The sequence below is a fragment of the Rhinatrema bivittatum genome, chromosome 6, assembly GCF_901001135.1.
Source record: "Rhinatrema bivittatum chromosome 6, aRhiBiv1.1, whole genome shotgun sequence".
In the NCBI taxonomy this organism is placed as follows: Eukaryota; Metazoa; Chordata; class Amphibia; order Gymnophiona; family Rhinatrematidae; genus Rhinatrema; species Rhinatrema bivittatum.
The window spans coordinates 29,791,515-29,811,248 of NC_042620.1; the positions used below are offsets into that span (position 1 = coordinate 29,791,515).

At 42.8% G+C, this 19,734-nt stretch overlaps 1 protein-coding gene across 21 annotated transcripts in view; it reads right to left on the reverse strand.

The window, feature by feature from the left end:
• CLASP1 (cytoplasmic linker associated protein 1) overlaps window positions 1–19,734 on the reverse strand; it is a 637,864-nt gene that overhangs the window by 603,312 nt on the left and 14,818 nt on the right. For all 21 annotated transcript variants that reach the window (XM_029605186.1, XM_029605182.1, XM_029605181.1 and 18 more), the window contains exon 2: window positions 16,982–17,469. In XM_029605186.1, coding sequence (XP_029461046.1) covers window positions 16,982–17,176 — 195 coding nt within the window. In that variant the 5' untranslated portion in view covers window positions 17,177–17,469. The remainder of the gene's footprint in view (window positions 1–16,981; window positions 17,470–19,734) is intronic.

Consider the following 19,734-nt stretch of genomic DNA (forward strand, 5'->3'; position numbering starts at 1 on the left):
ATTCCCCTTATCATTTTGGTAGCCCTTCTCTGTACCTTCTCCATCGCAATTATATCTTTTTTGAGATGTGGCGACCAGAATTGTACACAGTATTCAAGGTGCGGTCTCACCATGGAGCGATACAGAGGCATTATGACATTTTCTGTTTTATTCATCATTCCTTTTCTAATAATTCCCAACATTCTGTTTGCTTTTTTGACTGCCGCAGCACACTGAACCGACGATTTCAATGTGTTATCCACTATGACACCTAGATCTCTTTCTTGGGTTGTAGCACCTAATATGGAACCCAACATCGTGTAATTATAGCATGGGTTATTTTTCCCTATATGCATCACCTTGCACTTATCCACATTAAATTTCATCTGCCATTTGGATGCCCAATTTTCCAGTCTCACAAGGTCTTCCTGCAATTTATCACAATCTGCTTGTGATTTAACTACTCTGAACAATTTTGTGTCATCTGCAAATTTGATTATCTCACTCGTCGTATTTCTTTCCAGATCATTTATAAATATATTGAACAGTAAGGGTCCCAATACAGATCCCTGAGGCACTCCACTGTCCACTCCCTTCCACTGAGAAAATTGCCCATTTAATCCTACTCTCTGTTTCCTGTCTTTTAGCCAGTTTGCAATCCATGAAAGGACATCGCCACCTATCCCATGACTTTTTACTTTTCCTAGAAGCCTCTCATGAGGAACTTTGTCAAACGCCTTCTGAAAATCCAAGTATACTATATCTACCGGTTCACCTTTATCCACATGTTTATTAACTCCTTCAAAAATGTGAAGCAGATTTGTGAGGCAAGACTTGCCCTGGGTAAAGCCATGCTGACTTTGTTCCATTAAACCATGTCTTTCTATATATTCTGTGATTTTGATGTTTAGAACACTTTCCACTATTTTTCCTGGCACTGCTGGACAGACTCCATCCTGTTTATACCCTGTTGAAGGTGCATAGTCCAGATTTCTACACAGTATGCCAAAAGAGGTCTCACCAGGGACAGTGTCACTTTCCTTTTTCTGCTGACCATTCCTCTTCTTATACAGTCAAGCATCTTTCTGATATTTGCTGTCAGTTTATCCACCTGTTTGGCCACCTTAAGATCATCAGATACAATCACCCCCAGATCCCACTCTTCTTTTGTGCTTAAAAGAATTTCACCTCCAATACTGTACCTCTCCCTTGAATTTTTGCATCTTAAATGCATAACTATGCACTTTTTTTTTGTGCATTAAATCTTAGTTGCCAAACCCTAGACCATTTTTTCATAACAGGAGTCGTACGCACAACAAGGGCATGAACAATGATGATCCAAAAAGCCTGTGCTTAACATAAGCAAATTATTCAAAACCCTAAACAGCAATGGCTATTGGACAGGATGATTGCTGGGCTCCTAGAACCTGTTTGTAGTGATCCCTCTTTACAAAAAAGCCTCATCAATTAAGAAAAACCCTGAAATATTGTAAACAATTATTTCCTGTACAGTATCTAATTGTTATTGAACAAACTTGATTAGAGCAAATCTGTCAGCTTCCAAACCAGAGAATGATCACTGTATCTACAACTTTGTTGTTGTTACCTATGGAAACACAGACAGCATCATGGAAAGAGGCTATGGTCTCGAACACACAAAAAAAAACAACTGTCCCAAAGGTCTTTGTGGTCTCCCCTCTCAAAAGAGGCAGTCAAGGGGACACTAACAAATATTACAGAACCTACAAGCAAGTGTCCTAGTTCCCCCACAAAAGAGGGGCTACAGCACTTACACAATATATGTTGTGGTCCCAAAAAAAAAAAGATGGATCAGATACCTACACATCCCCTACAATGTAGACAAAGTCAGTGATAGCTTCAATAAGGCCAGGAGAATACCTGGCATCCCTGGACCTAATGGAAGCTTATTTCCATAATCCCATCCAGGTGTCCCATTAGAACCTATTAAGGGTCTGCATACTGGGCAAGTATTTTCAGTTTCAAGTGCTGCCTTTCATCCTAGCGGCAGCTCCCATGATGTTCACCAAGGTCAAGAGGGTGGTAGCAACCACCATATGCAGACCATTATGGTACACCCGTAACTAGACAACTGACTTGAGAACCAAGTCGGCTCAGGAGAACCATCACGCCTCCTCCATCAGTTAAGCTGGGTAGTGAATTTCTCAAAGAACAGTTTAGAACTGTCAAAGACACTGGAATTCCAAGGAGCACACTTCAACACAAAGCAAGAGTAGGTTTTTGTTTGGGTTTTTTTTTTACATTGGCCCAAGTGTCCAAATTAATAGACTAGGTTCTAATGTTTCACACTCAGGAAGCATACAGAGTACAGGACTTCCTCCACCTTCGAAGCCTTAAGGCATCAACGCAGGACATGGTCCCATAGGGAAGGACCCACATGTGGCGCCTCCAGCATGCTCTACTATCATGCTGGTTGCCACTCAGACTACCAGTGCCAACTTTGGGTCCCATCAAGAGAAAGGAGCAGCCTGAACTGGATGGCTCAGCCTTCAAACATCTACAAAGATAACCCTAGAACCCTCTGACTGGGTAGTGGTCACAAACGGATGCCAGCGTGAAGAGGGGTGCACACTGCCAGGGCCAGTTAGCCCAAGGACACTGGTCAGGAGATATCTTATTCAATAAAGAGGTTAAAAACAAGCATCATACAGCTTGCTCTGAAATGCTTCCTCCTGCTAATAAGGGGGAAAGCAGCCAGTTTTTTCAGACAATGGCAGTGGCATACGTTAACAGGCAAAGGAACACTCTAAGCCCCTCGCAAGGCCTGGAAGCAGCCTGGCTGCTCAAAGGGGAGGAAGAACATCTTCTCCGCCTCTCAGCAGCTTCTATAGCAGAAAAGAACCTGCAAGTCGATTATCTCAGCAGGAACAGGCTGGACCCTGGAGAATGGGCACTGGGTCCACAAAAAAGTTTTAGATAATGAGGTGGTGGAGGTCTCAAGTTCAGACCTAATGGTGTGACATGTGTGAAAGACAAAGCTGACATTTTCAGTTGCGAAGCAGAGCTAGGGTCCAAAGGCATAGATACAATCTTGTGCCCATGGCCAAGGCTCAGCCCACTGCATATCTTGCCATTATGGCCTCTTATAGGCGGGACAATAAAGGCAGCGGCAAACCATCCCATTCCTGGTCATCCCAGTGGTCCCAGATTGGCAGAGGCGGCCCTGGTATGCAAATCTGAAAAAAAGTCCTGGACAGAGCCCCATTGGCTCTGCCAAATAAGTGGGATCTTCTTTGGCAAGGTCCAGTGCTGATGTAAGATCCATCACAATTCTCTCTTATGGCTTGGCCCTTGAAACGGCACACCTGCAAAAGAGGTTATTCGGCCTCAGTAATTTCAATGTAATAAGTAATTCTATGATGTAATAAGTTGCAGAATTCCCCCAGGTACTCCTGGGGGAATTCTGCGCAAAAACATTTTAAATTCTGCAAACAAAAACTTTCAATTCTGCAAAATTCTACAAACTTTATATTGGTCAAAATAACACAATTTACATGACAGTCTTTAAGTAATGGAGAAATTACTTACCTGATAATTTTGTTTTCCTTAATGTAGACAGATGGACTCAGGACCAATGGTATTGTGCTCTCCTGATAGCAGATGGGAGACTGAGTCAGATTTCAAAGCTGACGTCACTCTACATATACCCGTGCAGTAAGCTTAGCTCTTCAGTATTCTCCTCAAAAAGCCATTGTGGATATATGTTTACTTAAGTAACTTGATTAAACTTGAAATGGTTTGCACTGATTTTCACACTGGAGACCGTCCGTGCACTCAACCAATTAATGCCGACAACAGACAGGTTTAGATATCTTGAACTAGGGATAGGCCATGGCTTACCCGTATTTACTTAGTCTTTAGGTTTGCTACCTGAGGTTCTCGTTTTCTGGGGCAGCCTTGGGTGGGATGCTGAGTCCATCTGTCTACACTACGGAAAACAAAATTATCAGGTAAGTAATTTCTCCATTTCCTAGCGTGTAGCCAGATGGACTCAGGACCAATGGGATGTACAAAAGCTACTCCCAGACAGGGTGGGAGGCTGCCCATGGCACACTTAGTGCTGCCCTTGTGTAGGCTGCGTCCTCCTGGGCCTGAACATCCAGGCGGTAGAACCTGGGAAAGGTGTGTATAGAGGACCACGTCACCACTCGGCCAATCTCGGCGGGTTACAGCAGCTTGGTTTCTGCCCAGGACACTGCCTGGGCCCTCATAGAATGTAGAGGTAAGGGCTTTCCTGCCTCTTATGTAGGTCGCCTTGACTACTTTTATCCAGCGGGCTATGATCGCCTGCGATGCCGCTTCCCCTTGTTTCTTCCCGCTGCGAAGAATGAATAGGTGGACTGTTTTGCGCACAGGTCCCGATCTTTTCAGTTATCTGATTAGGAGTCTGCCGACATTTAGATGGCGAAGGAGACGCGAGTCTTCAGAGTCCTTATGTTCATCTGAGGATGGTCTTGAGATGGTTTGGTTCACGTGAAACTGGGAAACCACTTTCGGTAAGAGAGGAGACCATGCTCAGTTGTATGGTTCTAGGCGTAAACCTAAGCAACAGTTCCCAACAGTCCCGACAGGATAGTGCCTGATGTTCGGAGATGCAACGAGCTGAACCACCAAGGATGTCTTCAATGTTAAGAGACATGGTGACAGACCACGTGTTGGTCTGAAAGAAGCCCCCTTCGCGCTAGGAAGTCTAATACTAGGTTGAGATTCCATAGAGGTACCGGCCACTTTAGGGTGGTCGGAATTTGCAGTAGAGCAGAATTCCCCCAGGACTAACTAATGTGCACACGTTTTATGTACGTAGATTTGACTCTCGATGTAGCTGAATTTTGTGCCCAAACCAGCACTTATTCATTTAAATCCCATGGTTAGAACAGTGGGCTACAAAACAGGGAAGCCAGGATTCAAATCCTACTGATGTTACTTGTGACCTTGTGCAAGTCACTTTACCCTCCGTTTCCTCAGGTACAAACAGCCTTCTGGAGACAGGGAAATACTTACAGTACCTGAATGTAATCTGCTTTGAAGTGTCTGAAAGGCAGAATATAAATCAAATAAAACATTAAGACATTAGGTATTATTCCTCAATGCAGAGATACATAGGCTTAACTCATGGCTACTTCTCATGCTTTTAAATACCTCACCCAGGGCATTTTTAAGATGGAGAAATTAATTAAATCTTTAAATAAATGCCTGGTGATTTTCTTTCAGAATCTTGTAATTTGTTTTTTTTGGTATGACTCGGAACTGCACCTCTGCTCACGCTGATTGCAAACCCTGCCAGTGAGGGATATGTATATGGCTGGGGGTACTCTCCCTTGTACTCTCCACTTTGTCGTCGTCCCCTCCTCACCCTGGGTGTGTGTAAGAAGGTGGTGGTGTATACACTTTCCCTTTCATACTCTCCACTCTGTCCCCCTTGCTTCCCTTCCATTCTCCACTTAGCAGCTCCTTCCTCCCCATGTGTATGTGGCAAGTATGAGAGTCAATGTGGAGGTGGAACTGGGTGTGTGTGTATATGAATGGGGACACCTTTCCCTCTCTCCTTATTCCTGTGTGTGCGAGAGTTGGGGTGGAGGTATCAATTTGGGTAGGTGGGTGGGGCACAGGATGGTGAGTAGGAGTGTGTAGTTTAGTTTTTTTCTTACTCCCTCGCACTGTCCACTATCGCTCTCTCGCTTCCCTGAGACACCCCTCAGTGTGTAAGTGTCGGAAGTGGTGCAAATAAGATAAGGATAGGTGAGGATAGGGGTGGGGGTAGTGATGTGGTTGGCTGGAGCACTTTATCCCCTTCTCCTCACCCCATGTCTGTGTGGCAGGGAACAAGGGAGGAAGATGGTGTTTGAGGAAGGATAGGAGTGGTGGGTGTCTGCATGCCCTTTCACCCTCTCCCCCCCACTCCTCGCCTCCCCCTCCTCTTTGCTGTCTCCCCTCTACCTCACTCAGCCCCCCCACTCACTTCTTCCCCTTTGCACTCTCCACTTTGTAGTCTTTTCCTCCCCTCTCCTGTGTATATGAGTATGCTGGGGGGAGTGGTATGAGTGAAAGGCATTTCATTGTCCTCGCCTCTCCTTTGTGTGTATGAGTATAGGGTAGGGGCACTCTCCAATTTGGTCCCCCTCTCCTCACTCCTGTGTGGGGGAGAAGTGGTGGAGGTCGGTGGTGTGTTTTCCCCTTGTCCTTCGCTTCTCTCCCTCCTCTCTCATACCCTATCTTCCCACCTTTGCGCTTCGCTCAGTCCTCCCACTCTGGCATTCCTCTTTCCTTCTATTCTCCCACTTACTTTTCTCACACCTCCCCTTTCACTTCAGGTCACTTCCTGCTGAGGTGGCCTGGGAAACCCCACCTGCCTTGCTGCCATTGCATCTTTTTTCTTTTTCACTGGGAGAGTCTGAGCCTTTGCTGCTGGCCTTACTATTGCCGTGATGATCCTACCTCCTGCAGCAGCAGCATATCCTGCTCCAGATGAGCGATGCTATGCGTGCATGAGCTCAGATGTACCCTGATGGTCACCTGAGCCCCTAATATACTACTATAGAGTCGAGGTGGCCAACCTTTCATATGAGTCAGAAAACCAGAGCATACAGTAGCATTCCCCACCACCAAAGGGAAATAAACCCCCTCACTCCTTCCTCCAGTCTCCTTCTCTCTTCAAGACCCAAAAGACCCACCCTCCTCCTGTCTCTCACACACACACATTCTACTGCTGCTCCCGTACTCAACTCAGCAAGTGCCCCCAAATCCAGTACTGCTTCATCATTATGTTAAGATCTTGCTTGCTGTCAACCCTCCTGCTGCCATATCCCTTTCACACCTCTTCTCAGCACCCTCACTTCTCCAGGAGACTTGCTGGTTCCATTTAGCTGCCCCTCTCAGAATTCAGTCCAACTAATTCAGAAAGAAGCCCTCAGAAAGCCATTAATAAACAATTACGATTACAATACAACCTCCCATACCAAAACAGCACTAACTGCTAGCACTATCAACCCTATGATAAAGCAACACTGAAAATATTACACCAAAACACCTCCAATTAGGAAAATAGAACAAGTCAAGCTGCTATAGATCCCTACACAGAAACCACACACTAACAGAATACCTCACTTTGGTCACACAAACACACACCAAATACAGACCATAAGTATCAAAAGAAACTTGCAGACAAAAAGTGAACTGGAAACTGCAACAAGCCAGACCCTGTGCAGTGCAGTAATGGAAAATAAACATCACCATTAATCTCTAAGCATCCAACAATAAAATCAAGAAATATAAGACATCAATGGTAACAGTAAAACCATACTAATAAAAGGAATAAATATTTAAAACTGATGAATAGAACCATCCAATAATTAAACTCAGAAGTTTTTTCTAAATCTCCCAAACAGCAATAACCTTTTTCAAAACAGCAGATATTAAACCTTCCACTCTCCATACCTGGGAATTTTTTATTTCCAGTCATCCTGGAATTGCCATAGATTCGTTCAAAAGGGGAGGAGGTGCATGCACTAATTTTCTACTCTCCCCTCCTCTCATTCGTTCATTCTTGCACTCATAAAAACATAAGAAATTGCCATGCTGGGTCACAGACCAAGGGTCCATCAAGCCCAGCTTCCTTGTTTCCAACAAAGGCCAAACCAGGCCACAAGAACCTGGCAATTACCCAAACACCAAGAAGATCCCATGCTACTGATGCAATTAATAAGTGGCTACTCCCTAAGTAAACTGTTCCATCCCCTTTATCATTTTATTTAACAGCTTTTCTATACCGGTATTAGTGGTTATATCATACCGGTTCACATCTAACTGAAGGTGGAAAATACATTAAACAGGGGGTAGGAGTACAGATAAGAGCAAAAGAAGATCTATGCAGGAACAGGCATAAAGTAATGGGACAGAGAAGAGATAACAAGGATGGTCAGCAGCAAGACTTGAAGGTGAACAGTTTTAACATAACATAGCATAACAAATCATAGGGGAGCTGTTCCATTCCCTTTATCATTTTGGTTTCCCTTCTCTATCGCAACTATATCTTTTTTGAGATGCGGCGATCAGAATCGTACACAGTATTCAAGGTGCAGTCTCACCAAGGAGCGATACAGAGGCATTATGACATTTTCTGTTTTATTCACCATTCCCTTCCTAATAATTCCTAACATTGTTTGCTTTTGACTGCTGCAGCACACTGAGCTGACGATTTCAAAGTATTATCCACTATGATGCCTAGATCTTTTTCCTGGGTGGTAGCTCCTAATATGGAACCTAACATTGTGTAACTACAGCAAGGGTTATTTTTCCCTATACGCAACACCTTGCACTTGTCCACATTAAATTTCATCTGCCATTTGGATGCCCAATTTTCCAGTCTTGCAAGGTCCTCCTGTAATGTATCACAATCCACTTGGATTTAACTATTCTATCAAATTTGCGGATGATACAAAATTATTCAACCTCACTCGTATTTCTTTCCAGATAATTTATAAATATATTGAAAAGCACTGGTCCAAGTACAGATCCCTGAGGCACTCCACTGTTTACCCTTTTCCACTGAGAAAATTGACCATTTAATCCTACTCTATTACCTGTCTTTTAACCAGCTTGTAATCCACGAAAGGACATTGCCTCCTATCCCATGACTTTTTAGTTTTCTTAGAAGCCTCTCATGAGGGACTTTGTCAAACGCCTTCTGAAATCCAAATACACTACAACTACCAGTTCACCTTTATCCACGTTTATTAACCCCTTCAAAAAAATGAAGCAGATTTGTTAAGCAAGATTTCCCTTGAGTAAATCCATGTTGACTGTGTCCCATTAAATCATGTCTTTCTATATGCTCTACGATTTTGATCTTGAGAATAGTTTCCACTATTTTTCCTGGCACTGAAGTCAGGCTCACTGGTCTATAGTTTCCCGGATCGCCCCTGGAGCCCTTTTTAAGTATTGAGGTTACATTGGCCACCCTCCAGTCTTCAGGTACAATGGATGATTTTAATGATAGGTTACAAATTTTTACTAATAGATCAGAAATTTCATTTTTTAGTTCCTTCAGTACCCTAGGATGCATACCTTCTCTCGTTGGATCCTGAACCAATTGCTCCATGAAACAGTCACATAAATATATACACACACACACACGCTCACCAACACTCATGTTCACTCACTCACTCTTCTCTCACTCTGGAATGCACAAGTGGCAGCAGCTGGTACCAGCGCACAGCCTGTAAATGAGAAGTAACTAAAAGCTAATGAAGGTGGCTCAATCTGGAGACTCACTTCTGCATTTAGTTAATTCAAAACTTCTCTTCCACAGACAGCTTCTAAAAGGTGCCTGCACTGCTCCAACACATTTTATATATAGGTTCTTTAAGAAATGGCCACATCTGAACTGCAATAAGTTTATAAGAAAATTGTCTCACGTACTTTATCATCCAAACTAAATGAACTACTAATTCTTACATCTGGAGGTAGTAGAAGAAATAAAGAGCACACCATGACTTTCTTTCAACATTGGCCTCTACCCCATAGCTAGACAATTCTATTCAACAAACCTAATGACAGAAATATTTAATGCAATAACTTGTATGGAAGCAAGTGTAACAGCACTTATAAAATTAAAAGCCTCTAGTACTAAAGCATTTAATTATAAAATCTAAGCAAAGAATTTTTTTTTTAAACTAGGTCATATGTTCCTCTGGATGCATTTTCTCAATTTAGACATTTTATATACTGTCATTCCATTTATAGATCACAACAGTTTACAAAGTGACACTCATATTCATAACAGACAAATTTATAGTTATGTCTATAATTTGAGTCATTGCAGTTATGTCATTTTTTGTGTGTTTTATTATTAGTTATTTTGATATTGGTATGTTTTATACTTGTTTTAGTAATTGCTGTTTATTCCATTTTTAGTTTTCTTTTGTCTTATTTATACAATGTAAATACAGAACGTGTTTCTAAACTGCTCAGACAGATGAATTCAGTGGGTTATGCACCTCTACCAGCAGATGGAGATAGAGCAAACTGACACCTCAGTATATATATACTCCTGCAGTGACATCAGCATGCTAGTATTCTTTTCAAAAGCAAGCTATGGACAGACTAGCAAAAACTTTATTAATAACCAATAACCATTTCGGTACTCAGCCAATAGGAAACACTGAGCTCAGACAAAGAATGTATTAACACTAATCTAGGGACTGGATTAACACTTTCAAGTTACCTTTGGAAAACGTAACCACGCAGGAGGACCATAGCACAATCATTCAGCAGCCAAGGGCAGGAAGCTGAATTCTTCTGTCTGGATTAAGGAAAAGGAAATCAGGTAAGTAGTAAGTTCTCATTTCCTAGCACCCAGATAGATTAAATCAGGACCAGTGGGATATACCCAAGCTACTCCTGAATAGGGCAGGAGGCTGCCCACGGTCCAGTCAAAACCGCATGTGCAAAGGCTGCGTATTCCCGAACCTGCACATCCAGACAATAATACCTGGAAAAGGTGTGTAAGGACCACGCTGCAGCTCGGCAAATGTAACACAGAAACATAGAAATGACGGCAGAAGAAGACCAAACGGCCCATCAAGTCTGCCCAGCAAGCCCCTTTGAGGATGTAGATGGGAAGCAAACCTTCACTGGGAGGCTCCGGAGGTTCCACTACCCGAGCCCCACCCGGGCTGTCTAGGACAAAGGACTAAGACCTACCAAAAGATAAAGTCCTCTGAAAGATCACTCCTCTGTAGGGTCGAAAATGTTTAGAACCCCTGGTACAACCTCTCATGCCAAAGGGGCACGGCACCTGCTTCTTATCCTATGGCAACAGAGGAAGTGGGGATTTGTCCCACTTGCTGGCCAGTTTCTCCAGCTCGCTCCCAAACAAGAGAGATTCTTTAAAGGGCAATTTTGTAAGATTAGTCTTGAGGTTGCATCAGCTGATCAATTTCTCAGTCATAACTGACGCCTGGCCGCTATTATCAAAATCACCCCTCTGGCTGAGGTGCGGATTAAATCACAGCACGCATCTGCTAAAAAGGTGGCGGTTGGCTCCATAACTGCCCTGGAATTCACTCGAGTCACTGACCTCCTGAGAGAGAAGTAAACAAAAAGGAGCCCACCAGAAAACAAGAAGCTACCTGCAAAGTCATTGCCACTGCTTCAAATGCTTGCTTAAGGATGGCCTCCATCCTCCTATCATGCACAACCTTTAAGGCCACTCCTTCCCCTCCACGGGGTTAGCAGTCTGCTTAGATACAGCACAGACAAGCACATCCACTTTTGGAAATCGCTGACACTCTCTCACCACTGGATCTAGGGGTACAGGCCTTTCAAGGCCTGACCCCCTTTGAAATCTGCCTTCGGAGCATCCCACTCAAGATAAATCAATTCTTGAAAGGCCTCGATAACAGGGAAAAAGCAAGAGGCTTTATGCAAAGAAACCAAAATAGGATTTTTCTTTGGCTTAGACATTGAATCCGCCCCAGGTACTCCCAGCATCTTTAATGTCTGGGAAATCAGGGCCGGTAGCTCATCTCTATGAAAGAACCTCAACATAAGTCCTATATGGTTCCAGTCCCGGAGGAATTTTTCCATCCTCCTGAGAATCAGGATCGGCCTCATCATCTGTGCCATCCAGATTCCTATTAAAACGACCTGCTGCCAATCTAGGTGTACTTCAGCGCTTAACAGTAGTACCAGACAAGCAAGAGGCCATCGTCTGTGACTCTGACCTGACAGGATTGGATGCAGCTGAGGACTGCACCTGAAGAAAGGATTGCAATCCTTGAAAAAAATCCTACCCAAGAAAAGGCAGAAGGATCCATGCCAAAACCACTTAGCTACTGCGCCCACTTAGCTACTGTCCCCTGCTGACGAATCAGTTAAGGGAGTTCCAAGGTCAGGCGTCCCTCCTGACATATCCTTACTCAGGCCATCAGGCTGGGAAGAACCAGGATTAGTAAAATTAGAGGAAGTTAATTCTCCCTGAGCCTCTAAGCAGCACTGGCACAAGTTAAGAGTGCAAGCCAGGCTGAGATGCCGAACATGACAGGCAGCACAGAAGGAAAGGTGCTTAGGTTTTTTAGCCACATGCGCCATTAGTCCGTCAATACACTTAACAGGTGTGCGTCCAGCTGAATTCATGCTGAAAAATGTAGGTGTCCCAAGGCTAGGCATCGCAAAACTAGGCGCACTTCAGCCACAAACTTATGCACACAACCAATGTATCCCAGATTGCGTGCACAGGCAGCGCACCCAAAAAAAAACCTGAGTGCACAATTCAGATGCACAACCAGACACACTTGCACACACCAATGTTGCTGAAAAGGGCATCCTAATGCACAAAAAAAAGTTCATGAAAATGCTACCACAGCCTACCAAGTGGCACACAAAAAAGAAAGCCTAACAGCATGGTTCAGCCCACCCGGGCTGCTTAACCCGGCAGGTCACCCAAGTCCCTTAACCTCCCAAGGGAGCGGGAATGAATGTTGGAACATAAGAACATAAGAAATTGCCATGCTGGGTCAGATCAAGGGTCCATCAAGCCCAGCATCCTGTTTCCAACAGAAACCAAACCAGGCCACAAGAACCTGGCAATTACCCAAGCACAGAGACCAGAGGAAGGGGAAGACCTACAAACAACCTTTCTACTCTCTCTCTCTCTATTTTTTTTTTCAACTTCACCTGAGCTCAGCCCTTCCCAGTTGAGTACTAACAGTCACCGGCTGCGGAGGGAGAGGGCATAAATCGTCATCACCGTGCTCAGCTTCCTGCACCCACTTCCTTCAGCTGTTTTAGTCAGCTAAGACCATGCTCACTGAGAAAACCAGCTACCAGACCAAGGAGTTCATTTGAGAGATCAGGGAAACCACCTCAGGAATTCTCAACTGGGGGAAAGACCATTTGGTATCACTGCAAGAGGGTGGAGCAAACTAAATCTCTTATTTCTCCTCTAAAATTTGAAGCAATCCCCAGTAGGGAAATGCACATCCACCATCTGCTGGAGACGGAGAATACTGGGAGGCTGATGTCACTTGCAGGAGTATATATACTGTGTCATCAGTTTGCTCAGTCTCCATCTGCTGGTAGATGTGCATAATCCACTAGATCTGAATTCATCTGTCTGAGTGCTAGGAAAATAAATGTTTTGATAAAATGTGCTGCTGACCCCACACACATTCCTGCTTTTAAGATTAGCATGTTACCTGGGAAGATCAAACGTTCTCTGCTCACAAGATCCAAAATAATTCATTAAGGTTATAAACTATCACTGTTTTACCTACATCTGCCATCAGCTGCCAAGCCTCATTTCGTGCCAGTTTGTTTTATTGTGGGGGATGGTGAAGGAGGCTGACAGTTTCCACTCTAAAATGCTATTTTTATTTAAAAATTTTATATACCGCAAATACACACACAGTAGATCTATGCGATTTACAAATTAAAAAGAAACATACATAGCAATAAAAACAAATAAAATGACAGCAGTTAAGCAGTTCACATACATAAATGGTTGCAGGTTCAAGAGAAGGAGAATCAGAGTAGAGGTTTGGTGCTAGTTTAGGTTTGTGGAATAGGAAATGCTTGTGAAAAGAGATAGGTTTTTATTACTTTTTTGAAATTATGTTTTGTGGTTAGTTGACAAATATGGTTGGTTAGAGAGAGTTCCACAGTTTGGGTCCTGTGACAAAGAAGGCATGGTTGCAGGTTAAATTCAGTCTAGCAATGTTAACTGTGGGGATTTGTAGATAGCTTTTGTCGGCAGATCTTAAATGACAGGGAGGTTGGTAGATTTGATGGGTAGAATATAGCCATATTGATGAACAACTGTGTAACAAAGTGTGAATTAACATTAGGATTTTATATTCAATTCATTGTCGAATGGGTAACCAATGTAGTTGCATGAGAACAGGAGTTATGTGATTTCTACGTGGGGTATGGATAAGAAGTCTTGCCTCACAGTTTTGAATTAATTAGTTGGAGAGGGTGTAATATGTAATCAGGGTGACCTATGTAGAGGGAATTGCAGTAATCTAGGCTTGTTAGGATGAGGGATTGTAATACAGATCAGAAATCAGAGAGAAATAACAGTGAGGTTTTTGAGTAAATTAATTTTGCAAAAACATGATTTTGTGACAGGTGCGGCTAAACACCGTACTACGATTACATGTCCCTCAAAGAAATCTCAGATCGGCCAACAAAGCTCTGCTAACCATACCCTCAGTCAAGACAGCAAAGTTGACCCATGTTAGAGAGAGAGCACTATCTTTGGCAGGACCGTTATTATGGAACACATTACCACTGGAACTAAGACTAATGAAAGAATTAAAACTCTTCAAAAAAGGCTTAAAAACATGGCTCTTCAAGAAAGCATTTCACAGTGAGGTAGCCGAATAACAACCCATACATACAGCTGAAAGTCACCAATAAAAAGCAGAATTGCTCATTTTTATTATTTTTCTCATAATTAAGTATGAAATTAGAAAGACAGTATAAACACATGATTATCTTAACTATCAAATGGTAACCTCAACCCATTCCCCATTTAGAGTATATTATTGAACTATGTAACCGTACAACACTGGCACCAAGTTAGAAACCAAACCAAACGTATTTGTGCCTAACTGTAAACCGTTGTGATGGTGCTCTACTAAACGATGGTATAGAAAAGTTTTAAATAAACAAACAATATTTGCTGACTGACAGTTTGGAATCTATAAGGACACCTAGGTTGCGAGCGTAGGTGCGTAAGGGTATGTGGCAATTGTCAAAAATAAGTTCGGTAGACGGGGCACAGGTAGAGAGTTTGGGATAGTGGACATGTGTACAATTTCAGTTTTTGCTGTATTGAGAGTGAGACGATGGTTAATGTGTTTACTGTATGGAGGTAGAGTATGGCTAAAGAGAAGGTATGTTTCCACTATGTGTCGTACAGGAGGATAAATTGAATGTCGTCTGCAAGTGCATCACCACAAGACTCATTATGCTCAGCAGTAGTGATGTCAATGGGGGACAGATGCAGGAGAAAGATCAATAGAGAGTAGGGCATATTGGGGTGGCCAACTCCAGTTCTTTAAAGACACAAACAGGCCTGGTTTTATTTTATTTATTTATTTAAAGACTTTTATATACCGGTATTAGTGGGGGACATCATACCGGTTTACATTTGAACATTTAGGTTTGGAAAATACATATTAACAGGGAGATGGAACTTGGAGGGGATAACAAGTTGCAGTATGGAAATATAGATTAAAAAATACAACAAGAAACCTTAACATAAGGTATGTATAATCACATTGTAAGAGGGATATGGGCTAAGTAAGGGAAAATCTATTCTGGATAGGCTCCTTTAAATCTGTTCTGGATAAGGTTTTCAGGATATCCACAATGAATATGCAGAAAAGATGTGCATGCATGCCCTCCATTGTATACAAATACTGTATATTGTATGCATTTTCACTAGTATACCCTGAAAACAAGGCGTTTGTGGCTCTTGAAAACCAGAGTTGGTCACCCCTGATATATAGGGTACAAGTGAGTGAAAAACCCAGCAGCAGGGATTCTTTAAAAAATTTATCTAAGCAGAAAGCAAAAAAGGAAAAAAAAAAAAAAAAAGAGAGTAGACCCAATAAAGTCTTTAATCTGACATACTCACTTGATCTTATATGCAAAGAAATGTGTTTTCTAATGTTACAAATATAAATGAATTAACATCACTGGGCCTCTAATAACTGAGCTTTAAGAACAGTGAATTTGGCCAAATCTCAATATGTATGGCATTGGGTTAAAGTGCTTAAAAAAAAAAAAACAAGTTGCATACTGTTTCTACAGTAATTGCCCAATACATTTGTATGCTGCAGAGACATATAACCAGAAGTGGAGACAATGCATGACTATTTATAAATGTCAACATATAAGGCAAATGTTTGCAAACAAGTCAGGAATTCTTACAGGCAAAGAAATACCTATCATACTGGCACAGATCTACATGTGAGCAGTGGGGCAAAGAATCTGATCAACTATGGAACACACAAGATCCACAAAGGTGAATTCTTCTCTCCTGCCCACTAACCCTTCATATTTAGAAGGAGTGCTTTTGTAATCTAAACACCTTCACCTTCCAAAACTAAGTGACATTACCATTGTTACTAGCCATAAATGGAATTATTACCTGTAGCATTCTTAAAGTCATCACAAAAACTTTTAATTACGCTACAATTTAGTAACCTAAATATTTCCTGCTCTAATCAAAAGGGATCAACTAGTATCCAAACTTGTACAGAAAGAAAACTTAAGTTTCATTATTAGGAAAAAAAAAAACACACACACAGAAACTGAGATTAAGTTCAACAAAGGTCATTTTAAAGCAGAGGGCTTCCAGTGTCTTACTTCTAATCCTACATTGGTCTTTGAGTTTTCCCCCAATTCTTTGTTTATATTCTATGTGGAATTACAGTTGTGAGCCTCCAGCATATGCAGGGTGAAGCCTGGCTAACACCTAGATAGGGCACGATCACAAAAGATCTACAGAAGGCAGAAGGCAGTGGCAAACTCCTGTAGCATTCTGCCATCAAAAGATCAGGCACTCTAATGGAGCTGTGACGGCCTAACCCTCAATTTCCAGCAACGGTATGGGCTGGTTCCCTGTTTTTACACACGTGAACAATGTATTCTTTATTTGCATGTGTAACATATTGAAGTGATGCTAGCATCAACTGCTGATGACAAATAGTACAATTGTTTTCAAAATACCTAAAATTTATAGTGATGGGAATGTTAAGTAGGGCAAATTTTCTCTTATTTAAGTAGCAAATGCGCTAAATGGCCGAATCTGAGACACTCTGCACTTATGACTGGTTTAAACAGGTCTATGAGAACACTGCTACCTTAAAAACTTTGCAAAGACTGATGAAACTGCTCTGCTTCTAATATACAATTCATACCTGCAAACTTCCAAAATGAATCTAGACTTTACCTTAAAATTGCTAGAGTTTACCCAGGAGGTGGCGAGTCCATCCACCATTTTGTCCAGGACTGTCTGGTCATGATCAAGATCTGGAGACTTCTCTTTATCCGAAATGTAATCTATAAGCTCTTGGCCAACCTGAAGCCGTTTTCCAACATCCTTCTGCTGTATCTGATTTAACCAGTGATCCATGCCAGATTCCATGGTTTTCTATCAAAAATATAGCACCAGCAAGAGCAAAGCCAGGGGCCAACAGGCCTGCCAATCCCACTAAGTAAGTATCCTTGAGGTTGCCTCTTTGTTCGATGAAGGTTATGGAGAGTCTGTGTTTCAAAGATGTAATCCAGAGAATGACAACAATTCACCATGTGTGTGGGAAGAACAGCTGGTAGGATATTAAAAGTCTAATTTAAATAACTAGCATGGGATGAAGTTGTGAATGCCACAGCAAAGCTTTATTACTGGGTCCAAAATACTTCATACTTCAGCAGTTCATTCTGAAAAAAAGAAAAAAAAAAAAAGTAAGACAGCATATTATCCCAAGCTAAACAAATCCATGGACATATCACAAATAAAATAGAACCATAAAAGCACATAAATTCAAGATTTTCTTCTGCTTCTGACAATTAGGAAAGTCACTTTCTCTCCCTTTGCCTCCAGAGCACAACTGTGACCACCTAAACAAATACTGAAGTAATATAGTGCTACAATTAAAGCTTGAATAAAAGGTAATTTCTTGGAAAAATAACTGGTATTAATGGTCACTTAATAATGACCTTACACACCATAATAATGAAATTGTCTAGCTTCAGTTCAAGAGTAGAGATCAGTCTCCTGTGGAAAACGTCAGGTAACTGCACTTTCTAGAATGCAAATTACTGATGGTTGCCAGTTACATCTATTTGTATTTTCAGATTTCTGAAGGTTTTTGCAAGAGGTGCCCAGGCTTGAATCAATAGCAAGAAAACACGACTTATCAGCTACTCAAGGATGAAATTAGGCTAGCCCTACTGTCATAGTGGGGATTAGTGGTGCTGGTGGACAAACCAATCAGACACACTGACCCTTGTTTTTGTCTAGAGCAGCGCTTCTCACCTGGTGTGTCGCGTGTCGCGTCTCCCGGTGTCGTCCCCCCCTCCCCCCTTGTACTTTCCTTCTCCCTTTTTCCAGCCCCCGCGGGCCAATTGGAAGCCTCCTTGCTTCCTACCCCCACTGCCCAATCGGAAGCCTCCTTCATTCTGCCTGCCCCCGTGCAGGCCAATCGGAAGCCTCCTCCCTTCTACCTGCCAGTGGGAGTAGGAAGAAGGGAGGAAGCCTTTCATTGGCTGGTGAGGCAGGCATCACATAGCCCGGGATGGGATGGGAGGAATGGCATTGTCGAACCCCGACGAAGCAAGGACGCCATGGTGGCAAAGACGAAAACACAACCCCCGACCAAGCAAGGCCTCCACGGGAGTCCATACCCGTGGCAGCGAAGAGGAAATCAGACCCCGACTGAGGCCACCACAGGAGCCCATCCCCGTGGCAGTGAAAAAAAAAAGGCCCATTGGAGTAAAGCCACAGCGGAACTGGAGCCCATCCCTGCAGTGAAGGAAGAAGAGATTTTTGGTGAGAGCTTGTGAGTGCGTGGGTGCGAATGGGTGAGAGCTTATTTATTTTCTATACCGACGTTAATGACAAGTCATATCACATCGGTTTACAAACAAGTATAAATTAACATTAACTTAATCATTTAAGAAGGGAGGTAAGTTACAGTGAAAGAGGGTTACTAGAGCTAGGAAGATAGAAGAAAGGTAGGGAGTGAAGGAAGGAACATATAAATGATAATGGTTACAACAATAATATACTTATACGATACATTCAGTAATTCACAAGGTAGTTAACATAACATTTTATGAGGTTAAGGATAGGCTTATGTTTTTTCTTAAAGGTCAGCGGGCAGTGTTCCTGGCGTAGGTCTGGAGGCAAGGCGTTCCACATAGATGGTCCAGCTGTGGAGAAGGCAATTTTCCTAGTGGAGGTGTGAAGAGTGGATTTGGTGAGGAGGAGCGTGGAGGGTTTCTTTATAGGCAGCTCTAACCAGTCTATTTGAGGTGTGGCGTCGAAGCAGGATTTTTAGCTCGAGCGAGTGCTGATTGTGGTTGGTCTTGTGAATAATAGTGAGACTTATGAAGGATTCTGAAGCTTATGGGGAGACAATGGAGATTCCTGAGGATGGGCGTGATGTGGTCTCCTAGGCTGGAGTTGGTTAGGATTCTGGCGGCGGCACTCTGGAGCATCTGCAGGGGTTTAGTGGTAGTTGCGGGGAGGCCAAGGGGGAGGGAGTTGCAGTAGTCGATTTTTGAGAACAGAGTAGCTTGGAGGACCGTCCGGCAGTCATAAGTGGAGGAGGGGTCTAAGCTTTTTCAGAATTTGTAGTTTGTAGAAGCATTCTTTTGTTGTGTTGTTGTTAAATTTTTTTTTAAGTTCAGTTGGTTGTCCAGTATAACGCTAAGGTCTCTCACTTGGACCACTGTAGCAGTTGAGGGGCTGGGGAGGGAAAGGTTATTGTGGTCCGGGGAGATGAGGAAAAGTTCAGTCTTGGCTGTGTTGAGGACTAGGTTGAGGCTGGTGAGGAGGAGGTTGATGGGAGTGCAGGCAGCTGTCCCAGAACTTGAGGGATTCTGTTATGGGAATCAGTATCTGAACGTCTTCGGCATATATGAAACGTGTTAGATTTGTGAGGAACTGGCAGAGGGGTAGGAGATATTAAAGAGGGTAGG